Consider the following 25,220-nt stretch of genomic DNA (forward strand, 5'->3'; position numbering starts at 1 on the left):
CCAGTTTTGACGTTTTAAAGTCAACTTTCAAGTTTTCTAGTAAATTTTAAATTTTTTTAGTCAATTGTCTTGTTTCCTAGTCAGTTTTTACGTTGTCCAGTAAAGTTTTTTGTTTTTAAATTAATTTTCAAATTTTGTAGTCAATTTTCAATTTTTATCTCTAGTTTGGACAATTCGAACTCAAATTTCAAGTTTCCTAGACAATTTTCCAATTTTGTAGTCAATTTTTAAGTTTCATAACTAATTTTGACATTTCCAAGTCAAATTTCAAGTTTTCTAGACAATTTTCCAATTTTGTAGTCAGTTTTCAATTTTGATCTCCAGTTTTGACGTTTTCAAGTCAACTTTCAATTTTCCTAGTCAATTTTTAAGTTTCATCACTAGTTTTGACGTTTTCAAGTCAACCTTCAAGTTTTCTAGTAAATTTTAATTTTTTTTAGTCAATTGTCTTGTTTACTAGTCAGTTTTTACGTTGTCTAGTAAATTTTTCTGTTTTTAAGTTAATTTGCAAATTTTGTAGTCAATTTTCAGTTTTTATCTCCAGTTTTGACATTTCCAAGTAAAATTTCAAGTTTCCTAGACAATTTCCCAATTTTGTAGTCAATTTTTAGGTTTTGACATTTCCAAGTCAAATTTCAAGTTTTCTAGACAATTTTTCAATTTTGTAGTAAATTTTCAATTTGTATCTCCAGTTTTGACGTTTTCAAGTCAACTTTCAAGTTTTCTAGTAAATTTTAAATTTTTTTAGTCAATCGTCTTGTTTCCTAGTCAGTTTTTACGTTGTCCAGTAAATTTTTCTGTTTTTAAGTTAATTTTCAAATTTTGTAGTCCATTTTCAATTTTTATCTCGTTTTGACATTTCCAAGTCAAATTTCAAGTTTCCTAGACAATTTTTCAATTTTGTAGTCAATTTTTAATTTTCCTTTCCAGTTTTGACGTTTTCAAATCAACTTTCAATTTTCCTAGTCAATTTTTAAGTTTTATCATTAGTTTTGACGTTCTCAAGTCAACTTTCAAGTTTTGTAGTAAATTTTTTAGTCAATTGTCTTGTTTCCTAGTCAGTTTTTACATTGTCTAGTAAATTTTTCTGTTTTTAAGTTAATTTACAAATTTTTTAGTCCATTTTCAATTTTTATCTCCAGTTTTGACATTTCCAAGTCAAATTTCAAGTTTCCTAGACAATTTTTCAATTTTGTAGTCAATTTTTAAGTTTCATAACCAGTTGAAGTTGTTTTTAAATTTTCTAGTCAATTTAAAATTTTCATTTCCAGTTTTGACCTTTTCAAGTTTCCTAGACAATTTTTCAATTTTGTTGTAAATTTTCAATTTTGTTCTCCAGTTTTGATGTTTTCAAGTCAACTTTTACGTTGTCCAGTAAATTTTTCTGTTTTTAAGTTAATTTTCAAATTTTGTAGTCAATTTTCAATTTTTATCTCCAGTTTTGACATTTCCAAGCCAAATTTCAAGTTTCCTAGACAATTTTCCAATTTTGTAGTCAATTTTTAATTTTCATTTCCAGTTTTGACGTTTTCAAGTCAACTTTCAATTTTCCTAGTCAATTTTTAAGTTTCATCATTAGTTTTGACGTTCTCAAGTCAACTTTCAAGTTTTGTAGTAAATTTTTTAGTTAATTGTCTTGTTTTCTAGTCACTTTTTACGTTGCCTAGTAAATTTTTCTGTTTTTACGTTAATTTACAAATTTTGTAGTCCATTTTCAATTTTTATCTCCAGTTTTCACATTTCCAAGCCAAATTTCAAGTTTCCAAGACAATTTTCCAATTTTGTAGTCAATTTTTAATTTTCATTTCCAGTTTTGACGTTTTCAAGTCAACTTTCAATTTTCCTAGTCAATTTTTAAGTTTCATCATTAGTTTTGACGTTCTCAAGTCAACTTTCAAGTTTTGTAGTAAATTTTTTAGTTAATTGTCTTGTTTTCTAGTCACTTTTTACGTTGCCTAGTAAATTTTTCTGTTTTTAGGTTAATTTACAAATTTTGTAGTCCATTTTCAATTTTTATCTCCAGTTTTCACATTTCCAAGCCAAATTTCAAGTTTCCAAGACAATTTTCCAATTTTGTAGTCAATTTTTAATTTTCATTTCCAGTTTTGACGTTTTCAAGTCAACTTTCAATTTTCCTAGTCAATTTTTAAGTTTCATCATTAGTTTTGACGTTCTCAAGTCAACTTTCAAGTTTTGTAGTAAATTTTTTAGTTAATTGTCTTGTTTTCTAGTCACTTTTTACGTTGCCTAGTAAATTTTTCTGTTTTTAGGTTAATTTACAAATTTTGTAGTCCATTTTCAATTTTTATCTCCAGTTTTCACATTTCCAAGCCAAATTTCAAGTTTCCAAGACAATTTTCCAATTTTGTAGTCAATTTTTAATTTTCATTTCCAGTTTTGACGTTTTCAAGTCAACTTTCAATTTTCCTAGTCAATTTTTAAGTTTCATCATTAGTTTTGACGTTCTCAAGTCAACTTTCAAGTTTTGTAGTAAATTTTTTAGTTAATTGTCTTGTTTTCTAGTCACTTTTTACGTTGCCTAGTAAATTTTTCTGTTTTTAGGTTAATTTACAAATTTTGTAGTCCATTTTCAATTTTTATCTCCAGTTTTCACATTTCCAAGCCAAATTTCAAGTTTCCAAGACAATTTTCCAATTTTGTAGTCAATTTTTAATTTTCATTTCCAGTTTTGACGTTTTCAAGTCAACTTTCAATTTTCCTAGTCAATTTTTAAGTTTCATCATTAGTTTTGACGTTCTCAAGTCAACTTTCAAGTTTTGTAGTAAATTTTTTAGTTAATTGTCTTGTTTTCTAGTCACTTTTTACGTTGCCTAGTAAATTTTTCTGTTTTTACGTTAATTTACAAATTTTGTAGTCCATTTTCAATTTTTATCTCCAGTTTTCACATTTCCAAGCCAAATTTCAAGTTTCCAAGACAATTTTCCAATTTTGTAGTCAATTTTTAATTTTCATTTCCAGTTTTGACGTTTTCAAGTCAACTTTCAATTTTCCTAGTCAATTTTTAAGTTTCATCATTAGTTTTGACGTTCTCAAGTCAACTTTCAAGTTTTGTAGTAAATTTTTTAGTTAATTGTCTTGTTTTCTAGTCACTTTTTACGTTGCCTAGTAAATTTTTCTGTTTTTAGGTTAATTTACAAATTTTGTAGTCTATTTTCAATGTTTATCTCCAGTTTTCACATTTCCAAGCCAAATTTCAAGTTTCCAAGACAATTTTCCAATTTTGTAGTCAATTTTTAATTTTCATTTCCAGTTTTGACGTTTTCAAGTCAACTTTCAATTTTCCTAGTCAATTTTTAAGTTTCATCATTAGTTTTGACGTTCTCAAGTCAACTTTCAAGTTTTGTAGTAAATTTTTTAGTTAATTGTCTTGTTTTCTAGTCACTTTTTACGTTGCCTAGTAAATTTTTCTGTTTTTAGGTTAATTTACAAATTTTGTAGTCCATTTTCAATTTTTATCTCCAGTTTTCACATTTCCAAGCCAAATTTCAAGTTTCCAAGACAATTTTCCAATTTTGTAGTCAATTTTTAATTTTCATTTCCAGTTTTGACGTTTTCAAGTCAACTTTCAATTTTCCTAGTCAATTTTTAAGTCTCATCATTAGTTTTGACGTTCTCAAGTCAACTTTCAAGTTTTGTAGTAAATTTTTTAGTCAATTGTTTTGTTTCCCAGTCAGTTTTTACGTTGTCTAGTAAATTTTTCTGTTTTTAAGTTAATTTACAAATTTTGTAGTCAATTTTCAATTTTTATCTCCAGTTTTGACGTTTTCAAGTCAAAAAATACCAGGTGTCCAAGAGCACCCTGGACATAGGAGATTAACATGGGAAAACGGTTTTAATTTTTTTGCGCCTGTACGGTTGATTTGATTGAAAAATCGTATGAATGAAAGTTGTAGTACCTATCACGGACTAGTTTTCTGTATTTTTTTCAGATCTCTAACTTGAGCCCTTTCGTTGTAAAACACGAACAAAAATGCGAAAATTTTAACTTTTTACCTGCACTGTATAAGCGGTTGTCGAGCAACCGTACCAGCAACAATGATCTGTTTACCCGTTGCCCGACAACCGCCTATACAGTGCAAGCCAAAAGTTTAAATTTTCTCATTTTTGTGTGTGCGTGTTTTACGACGAAAGGGCTCAAGTTAGAGATCTGAAAAAAATACAGAAAACTAGTCCGTGATAGGTACTACAACTTTCATTAATACGATTTTTCAATCAAATCAACCGTACAGGCGCAAAAAATCAAAACCGTTTTCCCATGTTAATCTCCTATGTCCAGGGTGCTTTTGGACACCTGGTATATCATTTTTAAGCTTGCAGAAAAAAAAAATAAAGGGGAAAGCATTAAAACGTAATTAAAATACACACGCATTTATTGATATATAAAATACAAATATATTTACATCGGCAAATAAAACCTTAAATTAAAATCAATACAAATAACTTAATCACTTAACTTGGTAGTTGTTTCTCCTTAACTTAATTAATTGTATAGGGACGAAGAAGCGCATAACTTTTTTCCTAATTTGACTCGAAAGGTTCTAAATAAAGCCAAAAGAATAAATTTTTATAAAAAAAAAAATAAAAAAATGCGTATTGTGGAAAAGTCCCTCAAAATGTTGGAACATATTTTCTGCTACAGATTCATAAAACGAATTCTTTATTTTATTTTTTCTTATACTCCTTATAAATCCTACAAAATGAAAGAGCCTTATTTTGTAACACAAATAAATTCAAATTTAAAGAGAAAGTAACACAAAACGTTTTCCACAAAACTAAGTTGGTAGAGAAGGCTTTGTGTTACTTTTCCTTTCAACTCCACTTTGAGAAAATAATCTTTTACTTCGCTTTACAAAAAAATTCGTTTTAAAATAATTATTTATAAAATAATTTTTCATATTCATAACTAAAAAAAGTTCAAATTGATTAAAAAATGATATATTAAATAAATTGAGAAAAAGAATGGTATAAAGTGCAAGTTCAGCTAAGAATAATATACAGGGTGTTCTAGATTTGGTGTTTTATACATGATTCTGACAACCCCTGTAGATAAACAGAACATAAATAGAACATACAGTCATCTCCATATTTTGTTATTTCTTACCTTTCGTATTCATACAATTCCACTGAGTGATAATGGACTTCTCTTTAAATAATTGTAGGATTCATTTAATACGAAGAACACTAATTTTGTGTATACGGTATAGATAAATAATAAGTTAAGAACGTATTAGTTCCTTTTAAATAGATCGCCAAATCTGTCAAAACACTCCAATTTCCCCTAGGATTTCAATTCAACATTTGTATTAAATTTAAACACATTTCATACATTTTTTAAAATTGAAATGGCATCGTTGCAGCCACGTGGCCATATTCAAGGTAGAAATGTTGTTCAGATGATCACGTGACCACTTTTACTATTGAAAGAAATTTCTGAAAGTCACATGATTGTTTTTGAAAATCAAATCCACATACAAAAGTGACGTGACTATTTCAAGAGTCGATTGAAGGTCACGTGGCTCTTCTTAAAGTTAAAATAGCTACCTTAGTGTCACGTGACCATATTTAAGGTCAAAATGTTGCTCTGCAGGTCACATGATACTTTTTATGACTACACGGTGTTTCTGTATGGTCAAGTGACTGTTTTCAAATGAATGAAATGTCTGAATGGAATCTTGAAGGTCGCGTGACTTCTTATCAATAAAATTGCATCCTTGCAGTCACGTGACCATATTTAAGGCCAAAATGTTCTTCTAAAGGTCACGTAACCATTTTTGCCATTGAAAAGATTGTCTGAAGGTCGCGTGAATGTCTTCATCTAACAATCAAGTCGAATGGACTCTTGAAGAACAAAAAGGTTGTTCTGAAGGTCACGTGACGATTTTTACGATTTAAAAGAATTTCTGAAGGTCACGTGATTGTTTTCAGCCAACAAATCCACCTACAAAAGGTCACATGACTATTTTCAAGCGTCAAATGGACTCTCAAAGATCAAGTGATTTTTTTAAATTAAAATGGCATCGTTGCAGCCACGTGACCATATTTAAATATTTAAGGTCGAAATGTTGTTCAGATAATCACGTGACCACTTTTACTAATGAAAGAAATTTCTGAAAGTTACATGATTGTTTTTGAAAATCAAATTTACATACAAAAGTGACGTGACTATTTTAAGAGGATTGAAGATCACGTGACTATATTTAAGGCCAAAATGTTCTTCTAAAGGTCACGTAACCATTTTTACCCTTGAAAAGGTCGCGTCAACGTCTTCAACTATCAAATTCATCTTCAAACGTCACGTGACTATTTCAACCGTCGAATGGACTCTTGACGGACAAAATGTTGTTCTGAAGGTCACGTGACGATTTTTACGATTGAAAAGAATTTCTACGTGATTGTTTTCAACCTACAAAAGGTCACATGACTATTTTCAAGCGTCAAATGGACTCTCAAAGATCAAGTGGTTTTTTGTTTAAATTAAAATGGCGTCGTTTCAGCCACGTGACCATATTTAAGGTCGAAATGTTGTTGAGATCATCACGTGACCAGTTTTACTATTGAAAGAAATTTCTGAAAGTCACAAGATTGTCTTCAACTATCAAATTCACATACAAAGGTGACGTGACTATTTTAAAAGTCGATTGAAGGTAACGTGACTCTTCTGAAGGTTAAAATAGCTACCTTACGGTCACGTGATCATATTTATGGTCAAAATGTTGCTCTAGAGGTCACGTGATACTTTTTACGACTACAAGGAATTTCTGTAATTCCAATGGAATCTTAAAAATCGATTAACTGCGACTCTTCTTGCGGTTAAAATAGCATTTTTGCAGTCACGTGACCATATCTATGGTTAAAATCTTGTTCGGAAGGTCACGTAGCGATTTTTATGATTGAAAGAAATGTCTGAAAGGCACGCGATTATTTTCAAATTTACCTACAAAAGTCACGTGACTCTAGTTACGGTTAAAATATGTTCTGAAGGTTACGTGACCAATTTTACGATTAAAACAAATTTCTAAAGGTCCCGTGACGGTTTTCAACTATCAAATTCGCATACAAAAAACACGTGACTATTTTTAAGCGCCGAATGGAATCTTGAAGATCACGTGACTCTATTTACGGTTAAAATAGCATCCTTGCAGTCACGTGACAATATTTAAGGTCGAAATGTTGTTTTAAAAGTGATGTGGCCATATTTCGGATTGAAAGAATTGTCTGAAGGGCACGTGATTGTTTTCAACTGTCAAATTCACATACAAAGAACACGTGACTATTTTTAAGCGCCGAATAGAATCTTGAACGTCACGTGACTCTACTTGCGCTTAAAATAGCATCCTTGCGGTCACGTGACAATATTTAAGGTAGAAATGTTGTTTTAAAAGTGACGTGGCCATATTTCGGATTGAAAGAATTTTCTGAAGGGCACGTGATTGTTTTCAACTGTCAAATTCACCTAGAAAGGTCACGTGACTATCTCTGTTTTCATTTATATTTGTTTATTTATGGAAATTACTAATTCAGCTTTTTTTTATATTCAAGTGCTTCAGGAGCCCTTAACAAGCTTCTAACCCAGGCTTGTCGGTATGATACAAAATACGGTTCAAATTTGAGCTAAATATCTCAAAAACCTTACCTACAATAAACTATAAAACTTTAAGACGCCATACTACTCATCAACGGAGCATTTTTGGAATATAGTTTATGGAGCAAACTAGAGTTATTTTTAGACGTAGAATACGCGGTTTAAATTTGCGCATGAAAACCTGAAACACCCTGTATATTAAAATTAAAACTTCAAAATATGATTGATCCTTCTTTAAAAATTCAGTTACTTCTTAAAGTTAAACATTTGTCTGTTCCTGTCCTGTACCGACGTGTAATGCATTTGAGCGCTATGGAAAAAGCGTAACTACGAGGGCGTATCGAAAAGTAAGGTCTCCAACGATGCCATTTTGTGACGTGAGTTGCTAGGCGAAATATGACAACAGCGCTACATTCCTCGGTTTCCCCACCACAGTGTAGAATCATGCGCAATACCTTGGGACGGCCAGTCCCTGCGTAGCAGTCGCTTAAGATGGAGCTCCCGCTGAGCACGCCCGCGAGGTGCGAACTGCGCTCAGTCATTCGATTTTTGAACGCAAAAAAGGTTTCTCCGATAGACATTCATCGCCAGTTAGTGGAAGTATATGGTGAGAAGTGCATGGACATAAAAACCGTGCGGAAGTGGTGCCGGGAGTTTTCTGAAGGCCGCGAAAATGTCCACGATGAGCCGCGGTCGGGGCGGCCGAGTTTACCGGAATCAACGGCTGCTCGAATCGACGAGATGGTGCGCAATAACCGGAGAATAACTCTTCATGAAATAAGGGAAGGTGTGAATGAAGAGTGTGGCTACTTCTCTGTGCAGAATATTGTGTCGGAGGTCCTCGGTTACCACAAGGTGTCCTCCAGGTGGGTCCCTAAGCCGCTTACCGACGAACAAAAAAGAAAGCGCGTGAAAAGTGCCACAGAATTTCTCCGCCGCTATGAAGAAGAGGGTGAAGATTTTCTGGATTCGATTGTGACTGGAGACGAAACTTGGGCACATTACACCCCGGAAACGAAGGCACAGTCGAAACAATGGCGTCACCCGACGTCACCGAAGCCCAAAAAGTTCAAGACAGAGAAGTCAGCGGGAAAGGTTATGGCGACCGTTTTCTGGGACAGGAACGGGGTTCTGTTGGTGGATTTCATGCCGAAAGGAACAACAATCAACTCAGAAAGCTACTGCGAGACTCTCAAGAAACTTCGGCGAGCCATCCAAAATAAAAGAAAAGTAGTAGGCTCACCAAAAGAGTGTGTTTGCATCATGACAATGCGCGCCCACATGTGTCACACCAAACGACCACCCTACTTAATGGATTCGGCTGGGATATCATCAACCACCCTCCTTACAGTCCGGACGTTGCCCCCAGCGACTACCACTTGTTCCCCGCTCTCAAAAAACACCTTGGAGGACGGAAATTCAAGTCAGATGAGGAAGTGCAAAAAGCAGTAGTCAGTTGGCTTTGCGACGCGGCGGTAGAGTTCTACGACGCCGGCATTAAAAAGCTGGTTACCAGGATGCGAAAAGTGATTGAACGACAAGGCGACTATGTAGAAAAATGTTCAACCTTTCTAACGATGTACGCAAAGATGTTAATAATTTTGATTTTCTATGAAAAAAAAAAATAGGAGACCTTACTTTTCAATACTTCCTCGTATTCCACCAATATACCTACATATGATGTTTTTTCCACTACTAACATAATAAACATACCGATTAGTAACTTGAGAAATTAGTTTTCTCTACCTTAATGGTCATTGTTGACCTAGGTCAAAAATAGAGTCTAATCTCTAGTTCTAGTCTGCCACAAACACGACAAAAAAGGAAATATTATTGACCTAGGTAAATAATAATGTCAATGTCCATTAAGATATCTGACATATGAAATATACTTGACTTGACAGAGACAGATAAATTAGGTTGTCCACCGCCTACTATACTAGAAAGCCTAGAAGGTGCTTGTCAAAAATTATATATAGAATAGTGGTGACAGTCTTACGGTTTACAATCAAAACTTGAGGTTATTTGCGTAAGTTATTTTTGTTTGCTGCCGTTCATAAGTTTTTCAAGCCACACTGTAACAGCAATTCAGAAAAAAGCCCAACCGTGTCAGTTTTTTGCTTTCGGGGAGAGTGGGTAGGAATGGCGGGTTACAGGAGATATAAATCGCTCGAATCTTCAACTACAGGTTTCTACTTTTTTATGTAAGATATGTATTCATGGCGTATGCTGCGACATAAACATTAACAAAGTTTATGGCCGTTTGTTCTACGCGGAGTAAATGTAACAAAATTGTAGTTTTTTACATCATTATTGCATGTTAATTTACTACAGATACATATATTTTGTTTTGATACACCTAATCTCACTTTTATCTAAACTGATTGTGATTTTTTTTTTTGGTGCATGTGAGAAGAACGTGTCAACACCTAGCAGGAGCTTTGGGTCGACCCATTCCGCCTGCTCGTATATATAATATATAAAGCGCCTCTATTCTTAGAAATGCCTAGATTTGGAAAAGAAAAACGGATTGGGTCAGGAAAGATATAAAAGCGGCTATTGAAGAAGTAAAGAGTGGTTCGTCCATTCGAGCTGTTTCAAAGAACTTCAATATTTCTTTTTCTTCATTGCAAAGACATGTTCAAAAAGCGAGGCAGTTGCCGGATGGAGAGGAATATCAGTTTATACCAAATTTAACTATTAGACAAGTCTTCACACCAGAACAAGAATTACTGATGATAAAATACTTGCAGAAGTGTTCAAAAATGCATTATGGTTTGAGTACCAATGACACCAGAAAATTAGCGTACAAATATGCTAAAGCTATAAACGCATCAGTACCTGAAAAATGGAATACTGAAGAAAAAGCAGGACATGAGTGGTTATTCGGCTTTCTCCGGAGAAACCCAAATCTTGCATTAAGAACTCCCGAGGCGACAAGTTTGAGCAGATCAACTAGTTTTAACCGGCATAACATCGATACATTTTTTAACAATGTGCAAAATGTTTATGCTCGGCACAAATTTACTGCTAGTGACATCTGGAATTGCGACGAGACTGCCTTAACTACACTTCATAAGCCACAAAAAGTATTAGCAGAAAAAGGTCTCAAGCAAGTTGGACAGGTGACGTCGGGAGAAAGAGGACAGTTGGTAACTATGTGTTGCTTCATAAATGCTGCTGGAAATACCGCTCCACCTGCGTATATCTTTCCGAGACAAAGACATCTGGACGTAATTGGTCATTTAGCCCCTCCCAATAGTTTAGTTTTAGGGCATCCTAGTGGATGGATGACTACAGAAAATGTTATAAAAATCTTTGAACATTTTGTTCGTCATGTAAGATGCTCTAAAGAAAAGCCTGCAGTATTGTTTTTAGACAATCATGAAAGCCACATCTCATTAGAAGTCATAAATAAAGCAAGGGATTCAGGAGTATTTTTGATAACGTTTCCCCCACATTCCAGTCACAGGCTACAGCCATTAGACGTGTCTGTCTATGGACCCTTGAAGACCCGCTATAACCAAACTTGCGCGGAATATATGACTTCCAATGCGGGAAAACCAATAACAATTTATAACATAGCGGAGTTATCAGCAAAAGCTTACATTGAAGCTTTTAATAAAGCGAATCTAATAAAGGGGTTTGAAAAAACGGGAATATGGCCATTAAATGTGTTTACGGAGGATGATTTCTTAATGGCTGCCGTCACAGATCGAAGGCTAGAAAATTGTGAATCTATCCCCAAGGACCTTCATGGAAATGAATTTACCACACCGAAGATCCCTCCTCCATCTACCAGCAAGCAGGTATAGTTAAATCTATAGGTAAATACAACCAAAATTATTAAGATTTTTAACTTTTCTTTAAGGTTGCTTCAGTAATAAGTCCTGAGGATGTGATCCCATACCCAAAAGCGGCTCCTAGAAAGATTAGCAATGCAGGAAGAAAACCAGGCCGTACACGGATTTTACCAGATTCGTCAGAGAAGAAGGAAATTGAAGAAAGGTTAAAGAAAAAAGTGAAACTAAATTTAGGTCAGGTAATGTGGCAATGTAAAAATAAAAAAAATGGGAAAAAACAAAAAGATTATGCACATGTAAGGAAGAGCGAAAGAAAGTTTAAAAAGAAAAAGAAAGCAACTAGCGTGATGGAAAGTTCTAGTGAGTCTGAATCGTTCCACTCAAGCGGATCCAGCTCATTAGATTTTGCCGAATTGGAAGATCACGATTCTGACTTTGAAGCAAATAAAATCAATGTTGGAGACTTTCTTCTAGTAAAATTTTGCACTAAAACTAATCTGGTTCATTATGTTGGTCGTGTTGAAAAAGAGCTGGATGACGGATATGAGATTAATTTTCTTAGGAAGAGAGGGAGTGGGTTTATATTTCCCAATGTACCTGATATTGCTACCATTCAACAACAGGATGTTGTATTGAAACTCCCATCACCTTTTAAGTCAGGGGCAAGCGGAAGGTTATTTTCAGTAATGTATTTTGACGTGGACTTGAGTAACTTCTTAATCTTAAAAGTTCTGTGCCATATTTTAAGAGTTTTGTTGAGAAAGCTTTATTTTATTTGTAATGAATTAATAAAATTTTCTTTTGGTTTTTATAACTTGAAATTCATTAAGTGCGATTTTGACCCATTCCTCCCGATATTAGTGAAAGACCTATCCTGAAAGACAAATCGATGGAAATTTTGAAATCCTAATTACCGCTTTAACAGTTTGCTGCTTGAAATAATAAATAAACTGCCACGTTCCTGAAATAACATTTTGGCCATTAATGTTATTGGCTTCATTATCATTTTGAATTTTTACAGCGACTGTTGTCGATTTTGACCCATTCCTACCCACTCTCCCCTACAAAAAACCGGATCTAACTCAACAGTGGTTGAACACTCTGAAGTGGGATGATTTTACTCCAACACTATACTCAATGGTAGGTACAAGTGCTTTCTAGTACAGTAAACTTATTAGGTACTTGTTACATGCACAGGTATTTGAGTTACATTTTAAAGCATCCTTCATTGTGAGAGCAACAAAAATAACTTTGAATGAATGTTCTTGGTAATAACATAAGAACCATTTACCAGTTTTGCTTACCTAGTTTCAAGGATTTACAGATTTTCTTACATTGAACAGTGTTTAAAGTAGTTTGCTGTGTGTTGTACTTTCCAGGACAAATGTTCTAACCAATTTGTTTAGGCTGGACTTGATTGTGTATAAAAAAGCTCTATCTATACATATCTGGATCAGAAATGAACATTTTTTTTGATTTTTCACTCACAACTTGCAATCAAGTACACGAAACAATTAAAAAAATACATATTTCTTACTGCCTCTGCATACGTTTGTGTATAAAACGAAAACCGCTAACGCCGTCATTAAAAGTGGCATTTTAGGCTTTCTTGTATAGAGGGAGGATGGTTGTCTCTTCATGTTGTTGTTTTGTTGTTATTTTAAATTTTTAAATTTTCAATTTAAGGACCATCAAAAATATTGTTAATAGTGGAAAAAATGCTATATTATCCACGGTTTAGACAGCTTTTATTAACCTTATGTATTGACATACGGTCGATGAAAACTTCTGTCTAAACCTTGTTTAATAATATACTATTAAGGAGTTTTATATACGAAATGTCCAAATTAGCAATTGCAATTGAAGACATCCTGTACAGTGTACACTTGTCTAAAATACAGTAAAAATTGTAAAAAAAGTTAACTTCTTACGTCCCTCTTAATTAAAACGAAATCAAGCAGTCAAATTGAAAACGAGATCAGAATAAAAATCTAGTGAAACGTTTGAAAAGTAAAATTATCAGCTGAGGTATACGTGGTTGATGTTTGTACTGCCGAAAAACTAACGGTTTCGCCTTCATGGAAAGTACTAGACGTGCTGACGTTTTCATGTTTATCCAGCTCGTCTTCGACTGAGGTTAAATTAAAACTACTTATCTCAGTTTTCAGCTTAATCTCTTCTCCATCCTCGCCGTGTATAACCGTTGGAAGAGTGACCAAACTCAATTGTCCTCCGGGTAACTCGACAAATTTGTTCCCGTCGATTATTAAAGGTTGACCGTCGTTTGGTAATTTCAGGTTACCCATAATGCCCATTAATATCCGTTGCGGTGGTTGCATTTGTGATAGTTGCGCAGTAGGCTCTAGGCGTTGCAGCTGTTCCAATTGTGGTGGCTGCTGGCTTTCTGCAAAATCTCCTTGGCCATCTTCGATTTTCAAAACCCGATTTCGCCCAAAAGTTTTAAACTTGATCGGTGGCGGGTCCACAGCAGATGAAACTGGTTCCACCCTGTAAAAGAGTACGCCATGTAATTTGAAAAGTTTTCAAATTACTTACTGAAATTGATTTTTACAACTTTAGAGCATGATTTGACAGTTTTGACGTTAGTGACAGTTGTCACGTGATTTCAGAAGACTATTTAGCTATACTATAAAGTGACAATTGTCAAAACAACTGTCATAATTGACAGAAACACGTTTTATATCAAATACTGCAAGAAACCGTTTCTAAATCCTGATTTTTGCAACTTTTGAGCATGATTTAATAGTTTTGACGTTAGTGGCAGTTGTCACGTGATTTCAAAATACTATTTAGCTATACTATGAAGTGACAATTGTCAAAATAACTGTCATAATTCCCAGAAACACGTTTTATATAGAATACTGCAAGAAAACATTTCTAAATCCTGATTTTTGCAACTCTAGAGCATGGTTTGACAGTTTTGACGTTAGTGACAGTTGTCACGTGATTGTAGAACACTATTTAGCTAGACGTCACGTGATAATTCTCAAAATAACTGTCATAATTGTCAGAAACACGTTTTATATCGAATACTGCAAGGAAACGTTTCTAAATCATGATTTTTGCAACTTTAGAGCATGATTTGACAGTTTTGACGTTAGTGACAGTTGTCACGTGATTTTAGAACACTATTTAGCTAGACGTAACGTGATAATTGTCAAAGCAACTGTCATAACTAACAGAACACGTTTTATATCAGATTCTGCAAGAAAACGTTTCTAAATCCAGATTTTTGCTACTTTTGAGCATAGTTTGACAGTTTTGACGTTAGTGACAGTTGTCACGTGATTTTAGAACACTATTTAGTTAGACGTCACGTGATAATTGTCAAAACAACTGTCATAATTGACAGAAACACGTTTTATATCGAATACTACAAGGAAACGTTTCTAAATCAAGATTTTTGCAACTGTTGAGCATAGTTTGACAGTTTCGATGTTAGTGACAGTTTTCACGTGATTGTAGAACACTATTTAGTTAGACGATCACGTGACAATTGGCAAAATAACACTCATAAATCTCAGAAACACATTTTATATCAAATACTGCAAGAAAACGTTTCTAAATCCTGATTTATGCAACTTTTGAGCAAGGTTTGACAATTTTGACGTTATTGACAGTTGTCACGTGATATCAGAAGACTATTTAGCTGGACTGTGAAGTGTCAATTGTCAAAATAACTGTTAAATCTCAGAAAGTCGTCTTGTTTCGAAAACTGCGTTAAAATGTAATTCTTGCAAATTCTAGTAAAGTTTTTGACAATTGTGACAATAGTAACAGACATCACGTGGTGTATACAAAAAACAGGAAGACGGTACAAAAACGGTAGACCTGGCAACATTGAGTCTAGGAAAAATTCCTCCCCTTACTACTGGAAATGTGCAACGTTGCCAAACCGAAGGTTCAAGAAAACGATATAAGACGTTTAACATGAAGGGTTTAATCGTTAAATAGTTTAAAAATTAGCAAATTAAATAAGCATTTTTATTTTTTACATGCAAAGTGACACTACTATCAGCGAATTCGACTGGCGGCACTAGTGCGCACTAATCTGCACTGAAAGCACACTTGCTCGGTGCTGGTTGTTCGACTGACAAAGTTCTGCACTGGTTTTGAAAATATTTATGTGTTTTAGCACTTAGTGCAAAATGTTAGAACTGTGCTGCTAGTATAGTTCAGTTCAGTTCTGTCAAGAGAAACAAACAAAACAAATAAATAGAAATGGTGTCAACGGCTTTACTTGGAGAATTTTTATTAAACACGTCATCTAGCAGCAACAGTGATTCGTCGGATGAAGAGTGGTTAGCTTGCTTGGGCCAATTTGATAAATTAGATACATTTTCTGTCCATTGTCAATCCCAGTCGAATCAACCTCGTTTTAATAACTGCACTGGTATAGCTCGCACTTTCTTAGTGCCGCGTGCTAACTGCACCTAATCCGAGTTAGAGCAACTTTTACATGGCACTGAGAAAATGCGAATTGAACTGGGGTAGGCCGTGCACTCGGATAGTGCTTCCCAGTCGAATTCGCCATATCTATAATTACTGTTGACAATGCTAACCTTAGTGTCCGATTAGTACAAGCAACAATATTTATTTTTTGTAAATTGAAAAAGATGCTAACCTAGTGCCAAAGTTTACAGAATACAATATAAGTTCCGTCACTCCTTGTCGGCACTTTGAAGTTCGGCGATCTTAAGCGTGCCGACTGCCGGCAAACGCGTCAAAAGGACGTGCTTACTGTATGGAAAACCGCAGGGGAAGTCGGAGTAATAATGCGCACCAAAATTTTATTGGGGAAGGTGGAGTTAATTTTGGAATATCTGGGGTAAAAATTATTGGAAGAAAAAAATGAATGTTTTCGTATAGCATTAAACGAATTTAATAATTCTTATTAACTGAATGTGGTTAATGATTATTTAGGTTATGTTATGATTGCTAACATGCGCAATTAAAGAATTAAAACACTTATTCCGGAGAAAAAACCGCACTACATAATTAACTGACTAGATTAAAATTAAAAAACTTACATACTAATACACAATTTACAAATGTTGTAAGATTGAGAGTTAACCTACATGTTTTGATTCTACAGGCATTTTGCGCAAAATATTTGGTCCACCTAGTTAGATACGCCGATACTAACACTGCGCGTGCCGAAAATCCACTGTGTATGCTCGGGCGCTGGGACCGGGGGTCTGTGGGATCTGAGAGGAACGAGGAGCGCGGAAAAGGTAAACCGGCGCTTTGGCGAGAGTGACGGAACTTATATTTTATTCTGTAAACTTTGCTAGTGCTAACCATAGTGCCTGACTCATATATGTAGAAATAATTATTAAGATCTCAAAAAGAGAAAAAATATGGAAAACTTCTATTTTAAGAAATTATTAAACAATTATCAGAATGACATTACTAATTTTGAACAAAAAAGCAGTTATGTTTGACAACGTTGCTAAGGTTGTTAAGCACCAAACAAAATGTTCAACAATCACGCTGGTGCTGCTGTCACTTATGTATAGTATGGAGAATGCCATAAGAAAGGAATAAACGTGAAAATATGAGTTTTTCCTGCGCGAAAGTGATTCATCCACCCTTATTTTGGTAAAAGTAAGTTAATAAATAAACAATCTGACAACGATTACATCAAAAAAGAACGGTAAAAATACGGTGGCACCTAAATCGCATCAGAACCTATTTTGAGTTTTGTGAAATGTCCGCAAGAGGACGTACTAATAATTTGACTTAGAAAAAAAGGTTTCAAATACGATGACAACCTGAAAATAATTGCAAATGAACGCTACATCATTGACAAAGAAAAACCTTTTTTTCTTGAAGTAAAAGGGTGTGATTAAGTTAAAAGTTGATTGCAAGAGACTACAAGCTTTGAAACGTGAGCAAACGTAAAATCAGATTTTTCTCCAACAAATGAACTATAAATGTCGATTTAAATAACAAAATTATGAAAGTATAAATACACTTTTTCTACAAACATTCAATAATGATGCATTTTTCGCTTCCAAATCTCAAAAAGTAAAGCACGGGTCACACTAGGCTGCTAGCCAACCGCGAAGTATTTGTCAGCGGCTGACAATGTTGAACTTGGCTGTTGTTGAAGCTGGCTGATGATGCCACCGGCGAATTTTATGCTTTAAAGCACGGTATAAGAACATCTTCAAAATACCTCCAGAATTTTGAGCATATTCAGTAAAATATACCGGGTAAACCATTAAAAAAAACATCATGATTAGCCGTAGCGCTTTTATTTTAAGGTTAGGAATATTTTGGTATTAATTTTTGGATTCTACGTTAAAAATTACCTCAAATAGCTCAAACAGTTAGGAATATTTAATAATAATAATAATTCTCCTTTATTGCCAGTTCAGTTTACAACAACCATAGAGCAACGTCATAAAACAGTACAAAACAGTAACAATTCTAACAGTGGGATCATAATAAGCATGGTTCCCTGCTCGAAATACAGTATGTCCAAGATTCGATCCTGTATACAGGGGTCCCGCTTCCCGTAATAGCTACTGCAAAGGTTAAATGGGAAAAGTTTTAGAGAATTTAATAGGCAATCCAACACCGTTTTAAAAATATTTAATTTTTGCTTCGTTTTTGAATTATTTTCGAAAAACCAAAAACGACCATTTTCAACAAAAGGGTTTTATTTTGGCTAATTTTAAAATTTGGCTTGAACATTGTTAGAGCAACTTTTTAAGTACTATCTTTCTGTGTATTTTGTTTTCAGTTCCGGCGTTTCGGTCTCGAGGTACCATTATCAACTTCTTTTTTTCTTACGGGCGTTTTGTTTTTTCTCGTTAAGAGAAGCGCTGCAGGGGGTCCAAAGAGGAATCAAAATCAATGGAGTCATTGTTAACAATCTGAGATACGCCGACGACTGTGTTGTGCTGGCAGATAACCTGGCTGATTTACAAGACTTAATGAACCGTATAGTAAGCCACAGTGAACGGCATGGACTATTCACGAATGCGTCCAAAACTAAGCTTCTTGTTTTTTCAAAGACGAACATAGTTGCCAATTTGTCCATTAACAATATACAGATAGAACAAGTAAATTTATTCAGATACCTAGGGAATATCATTAATAATCAGTGCGACCCCAAGATCGAAATAAAAGCACGAATTGAGCAGGCCAGAAAAACATTTATTGATATGAAGCAATTTTTCACGAGATCCGAACTGAGCCTAGAACTTAGAATGCGCATGATCAGATGTTATATATTTTTAACCTTGTTATATGGTAGTGAAGGATGGACTCTCGATGCGACTACAGAGAAAAAGCTGGACGCTTTTGAGATGTATTTATACCGCCGTATGTTAAGAATATCGTGGGTGCAGAGAATCACCAACTTGGAAGTGCTTGCGCGGATGGGAAAATCAAAAAAACTGATGCTGATCGTTAAGGAAAAAAAAACGGGATACATAGGCCACATAATGAGAGGCGAAAGGTATGAACTCTTGAGACTGATCATTGAAGGAAAAAGATCAGTAGGAAGAAGACAAAACTCCTGGCTGAAAGACTTAAGAAGATGGTTTGGATGTACCTCAATTGACATCTTCAGAGCTGCTACATCCAGAATAATAATGGATCGCCAGCCTCCGGCGGGAGACGGCGGATTAAGAAGAAGATCTAGTTAAAAAAAGCACGTTTTTTGCATTAAAATGACGTATTACATGTTACAAAAAAATGTACTTTAATGTTAAAGAAGCTAAAAAACAGTTTGACTCTAAGTTGCCTTTGACTTACCATTTGCCGTAAAAATACATTGTCGAATATGACAGTGACATTTATTTTTTTAATTTTTATTCGGTTTTTTTAAAACTGTTGCACAGATAAGCTTACGTTCGTGGTTGTAATTAATATTTGTATTGAAATGCCACAAAATAAGTATTCAAATGAAGAGAAATTTGACATGCTGGCACTGAATCTTCAGTCCAACAGAAACGCAGACGTGACTTCAATTAGGTATTTCGAGACGTATCCAGAACGACGCCAACCTCACAAGACCCACTTTAGAAATCTAGTTGGTAATTTATTGGAATACGGTGCTTTTGAAAAACCGAGGGAATCATACCGTCTTCATGAAATGTGGAAATGAAATCCGGAATTGGAATATTTCGCAAGCCGTCAATGAAAACCCAACCGCATCTGTTAGAATGGTAGGACAAGATGTAAACGTACCAAAATCAACTGTTCACCAAGTTCTTAAAACTTCTGGATATCATCCTTATAAGCCAACAGTTGTACAAGGATTTTTGGAGACCGATTATCGCAGAAGACTGCGTTTCTCGAACCAGTACATTAATAAATGTAATGAGGACCCAGAATTTTCTAATTTTGTTGTATGGACTGATGAAAGCAGGATTACTAATTGTGGTGTTTTCAATAAGCACAATAGACATTTTTGGGCTATAGAATCCCTATGAGGTTGCTCAAAGACGGATGCAGACAAGATTTGCCTTAAATATTTGGTGTGGAATCGTTGGTGTGTAACTGAGCAAGGTTTGTCATTTTAGGATCTAGTTGAATAGGGCCATTTACATTGGATTATAATCCTAATGGAAGGAGGTATTTGGATTTATTGAGAGCTGAGATCTTACCAGCTCTTCGAGAAATTGTGCCAAACGAAGCTGATTTTAGAAAATTATGGTTTCAACCGGATGGCTGTCCTGCGCATAACACAGCGCCCGTTATGGATTTTCTTAGAGAAATTTTTGGAAACAATGTCATTGCATTAAACGGTTCAATCCCATGGCCAGCTAGATTCCCAGACCTATCCCCTTTAGATTTTTATCTTTGGGAGTCATGCTAAGAATGAGATTTATGAGTTTGAACCTCCTACAAATGTTGATGTTCTCCGAGAAAGAGTAATAAATACTTTTGCAATGATAAACCGACATACACTTGGCAGAGTCCTAAGTAGGCTGCTAAAGAATTGCGAAAAGTGTCGAAGAGCGAATGGGAGACATTTAGAAAATTTACCAGGTTTAGATTAAGTTACGTTTGGTTAGATTGAAAGCTAGTTTAGACCTTAATTACATACTACATTTTCATCATTTGGCAATCGTTTTGTATTTGCATTAACGTAACTTTAAGAATTACTGATTTTTAGCTTTTTTAACATAAAAGTACATTTTTTTGTAACATGTACCTCATTTTAATGCAAAAAGCGTGCTCTTTTTAACTAGATAAAAAACAAAATGGCATCCATAAGAAAAAAAGACGTTGATGATAGTATCTCGAGACCTAAACATCGGAACTGAAAACGAAATACACAAAAAAAAAGTCCTTAAAAAGTTGCTCTAACAATGTACAAGCCAAATTTTAAAATTTTTAAAAGTAGCGAAAATACAGCACTTTTTTGAAAATGGTCGTTTTTGGTTTTTCGAAAATAATTCAAAAACGAAGCAAAAATTAAATATTTTTAAAACGGTGTTGGATTGCCTATTAAATTCTCTAAAACTTTCTCCACTTAACCTTTGCAGTAGCTCTTACGGGAAGCGAGATTCCTGTATAGAGAATCGAATCTTGCGACATACTGTATGTCGCTCCCACCAAGACATGGGTCTAGGTGAACCTCAAGAAACTTCACGGACTGTGCACTGGGGACAGAGGCCCCATAGAGCCAGACCAGCAGAGACTGAAAACTCTCTCTCTTGGAAAACAGCATATAAATCATATAAGATATTTTGGTAATAATTTTTGGATTCAACTTTGAAAATTACCTCAAATAGCTATTTCAGTTTTTTTAAATTTTATAAAGGGAATCTCAAACATGTGGGTTGGTCAGTCCCCAGTGAAAGACCCTGTACAATCCAAATTTCACATTTTCCTAGACCTTCCGGAAAAAATAAAATTTATAAAAAATGTAACAACTTTATAAATCAGTCTGTGCGTAAACCGGAATTGCCTTTTGATGAGTGACTCTAATGAATACCCCAAACCAGACATTTTCATCTGGTTTTATTTTTAAAATATTTTAACTCAAAATCATTCAATATTTGGAGGATTATAATTAATGATACCTTATGTGACAGAGAAAGCAAGTTTAAACGCCTAATTTAGTGCATACGAGGGACATACAGTATTACTTATACACCTCCATATGATTGTAGCTAAAAATCAAAATGTAAAACTCTCATGTGAATGAGTGCATGTGTGATTCAGTCATTGTAATAATTAAAGTATTACTTTTAGCAAGAAAAAATAAATACCTGTGGCCTCCTTTTAAGTCGGGCTGCGTTTCCATCCAGTGACCAGTCTGCCGCTTATGGTTCTTCAACTGGCCGGATTGTATAAATCGCGCTGGACACACACCACAAGCGTACGGCCTAGCGCCCGTATGTCGGCGCATGTGAAGTGCCAAATCATTTGACTGAGTAAACGCTCGTGCACATATGTTGCAAACGTACGGACGTTCTCCTGTGTGAACTCGACTATGGCGTAACTGTAGAAATTTTGAAAAAAATATGAACGGAGTGTGGTAACTATTTTTTATTATTATGTGATTTTATTTTTTTTAACTACATTTCTCAGCAATATTCGAAAATATTAATTAGATAATCAGAAAGGGTAAGAAAATTATTAAAAAAGAGTTATTAAAATAGAGTCAATTACTTTGAAGAAACAACCGCTGAAAACAGAGCAAACATTTTGATGTCCCATTCTTTTTGACGAGGAGTTTACTTTCCTAGCTAAAGTGTAAGTGAATCTTAGAAAATAAAAAGCACCCAAGTTCAGCATTTGCGTAAATCCCAGCTTTGTTTGTAGACTGTGACTAGTCAAAAAAGCTGCTTTTTTTAATGAATCACAAACAGTGCTACAAGTTAGGCAAATGCTGAAATGTGGACTTCCCGTAAGATCCATTTTACACTATAGCGTGCAAAGTAAACTGTTCATCAAAAAGAGTTTCTTCAAATTTTATTTTAATAATTTTTTTATAAAATTGTGCAAAAATGTACAATTTTTACTAATACTACATACTTTTTTGCACTTATTGCATGAACTATATTCTATCGGCATTTTAAGCAATTTCTTTTATATGTTTCAAAAAAATACCAGAAAACCAAGTAGGAATAATCTGTAATTATTACCACCGAGCACGTGAATTTAGTGTTTAAATTCACTTGGTTTGGTTGGTCAAACTGTTTTCATTGACAGCTTTGACATAAAAGTTTGATAAGTATTGGCGTTTCAAGTTAAAATCGCACCGCCAGTTGAACTAAAATCGGGCAATCCTTTCCTAACCTAACATTATAAATAATATGACACTGTCTTCATATGTATGAAACCAGTGCTAAATCCTAACCAAAATCAATGTAAACAAACGGAGAAATGACAGCTGGAATGCCCGAAACAGTTTTCAAAACTGATCACCAGAGGGAGTATCTCGTTATCTTGAAACGCCAATAATATCAAATCACTTTATGCTCCAAGAAGTTCATGAAATTATCGTTTCACGTGAATAAATAAATTAATGAATTTATGGTTGAATAAAGTTCGTAAATTTAAAATATAAAATCATATTCAGTAATTTTAGTAGAAAAGTATGACATTTTATGAAAAGAGCACACAATTCATTTAAAATTATCAAATCCATATCCATAGACGTTTTCGCCATTATTTGCTAAATTTCAAAAATGTTTTATTTACAGTTATTTTTACTTGTTATTTATTGTTTTTTTTTTGGGCATCAGAAGGTGACAAAGTTGTTTTTTAATGTTATTCTTAGAAATTTTGCGCCCGAAATGGGCAAATTGAAGTGTAATTTTGTTAATCCCACTTTGGTTACTCAAAAAAATCTATAGATTCTATTGAATTTACAACACGAGAAGAAAAATAAACCCATTTTTGGAATTTTGCAATAAATTTTTTAAACGGTTCTTAAACGCCAAACTAACAAAAACGTCAAGACTCGATTATTTTGAAATTAAAATTTTAATTTTTTGACTACACCTCAGTCACACCCTGTATACTCTCCTAAGATTATTTAGGTTATCAGAAAGAGAAGGAAATTACGTTTTAAAAAATTACTAAAATCAAGGCAATCAATTTAAAAAAAACCGCCGCTTAAAAAACAATTTTGCTTTAGTTTAGTTTTATTAGAACAAGTTGAAACAAGAACAGAGCCAGTTCTCACCAGAAACACTCTACTAAACACTAACGCTAATGTTCGTCTCCTGTTACATGATTGTTGAAATTGATATTTCTTAAAAGAAGTGACAACAACAAAAGATAATTAGTTTAATTATTCTGTCACTAGGACATATTCTACTAGATTAATATCATAATATCTACTGCAAAAGCAGCAAAAAAATATATAGAGCAAAGTTTTCCACTTTTGAATCAAAGCGCTTTTCAGAAAAATTGTTTACAACAATTAGCATATTAAACATTTTCTTATACATAACATTATGTTACAAATTCAAAAATAGTTCAAGATTTCAGAAATTGATTATTCCTTACTGATAAACTACACTTACCAGTTTGTTGCTTTTGTTAAATGATTTTCCACATAATGTACATAAATAAGGCTTTTCTCCGGAATGTGTTCTCTCGTGACATTTTAGATCGTGAGATCGTGGAAACCCTTTTCCGCATTCGTTACACTTGTAGGGTCTTTCCCCAGTATGCCTCCTCATGTGAACAATCTGAAACAGCAGCCTAATTTGATTCCGCAATCAAGCTCTATTTGTTAGAAAAATACAACTTACTAGCAATATAACATTTTTGTATCAATATTCAAATTAATTGATTGACAAACATATGAGTAACTAATTAAAAATAATACCATTAACAAATCCGAATCAAAAATTTAAATTGTATAACAGATAACAGCGGTACCAACGGCGTTATAAAGACTATAATGATGGAAAATATAATAAATGTTGGAAATTATAGTCTCCCATGTAGTGTAAGCAGTATGTTTAATTTTATGATTTTGAGTCAATTCACACAGTAAATACAGTGCGTTTTTTTTAACGCGCAACATAGGATTTTACGTGTTAAATTTTTGAGCACATGTCAGACCATGTTATTTTGGAACTACAAGTATAAAACTCGACGGGTGGCTGTTTCGTACCCTGAAGCTTAAGTAAGTTTACCACTTTGGCCTAAAAAGGGATTGAAAACTTGCAAAAAATCATCTTTTTTCGAAAAGATTTTATCTTTCCATACTCCCTGTATGTATGATAGGTGCTTGTAGTTTTTGATACTGGCACGGCAGGTAGCAGGTAAAATTTGGCGAAGAAAGTAAAACAGGGTGATCATTAACTTTATATCAAGAAAGTTAAGAACAAAATAAGTATTTTTATAAGTGAATTGTTCAAAGTGACCCCGGTTTGAAGCCAAACAGTATTCCAAACAATCACAAAATGCCCTTTTGACGTTCAAAAGATATCGGGCCATGATGCAGTCAAAATATGGCACTCTACCTGCTACCTACCCTGCCAGTATCAAAAACAACAAAGAACAACAATGCATACAGGGAGTAGGAAACGATAAAATCTTTTCGAAAAAAATTGAATTTTTACCAGTTTTTAATCACTTTTTAGACCAAATTGATAAACTTACTTAAGCTTCAGGGTACTAAAGACACACCCGTCAAGTTTTAGACCTGCAGTTCCAACATAACATGGTCTAACATGGGCTTAAAAATTTAACACGTAAAATCCTATGTTGCGCGTTAAAAAAAACGCACTGTATATGGTTTTGCTCTAACGGCGTTTAACCTTTTTAAGTTGTATTAAAATGGTAATGGAGGAAAAAAA

General features: G+C 34.1%; 1 protein-coding gene across 3 annotated transcripts in view; it reads right to left on the minus strand.

Annotated features, from left to right (window-relative positions):
* Positions 1-4,373: 4,373 nt before the first annotated feature.
* Positions 4,374-25,220, minus strand: part of LOC145730002 (uncharacterized) — a 42,833-nt gene continuing 21,986 nt past the window's right edge. Inside the window, exons 11-14 of one of the 3 annotated variants that reach the window (XR_014178496.1) lie at positions 23,934-24,101; positions 21,666-21,898; positions 10,674-13,914; positions 4,374-10,630 (exon numbers count right to left, since the gene is read on the minus strand). Coding sequence is in view for 1 of the 3 variants with exons in the window: in XM_081981024.1 (XP_081837150.1) it covers positions 13,398-13,914; positions 21,666-21,898; positions 23,934-24,101 (918 nt within the window). In the remaining 2 variants the exon portion in view is untranslated. Of the gene's footprint in view, positions 13,915-21,665; positions 21,899-23,933; positions 24,102-25,220 lie in introns of all 3 variants that reach the window. The other 2 variants (XR_014178497.1, XM_081981024.1) reach the window with 2 other exon arrangements.

This window comes from Ips typographus, linkage group LG5, assembly GCF_016097725.1.
Source record: "Ips typographus isolate SLU linkage group LG5, UJ_Ityp_2.0, whole genome shotgun sequence".
Classification (NCBI taxonomy): domain Eukaryota; kingdom Metazoa; phylum Arthropoda; class Insecta; order Coleoptera; family Curculionidae; genus Ips; species Ips typographus.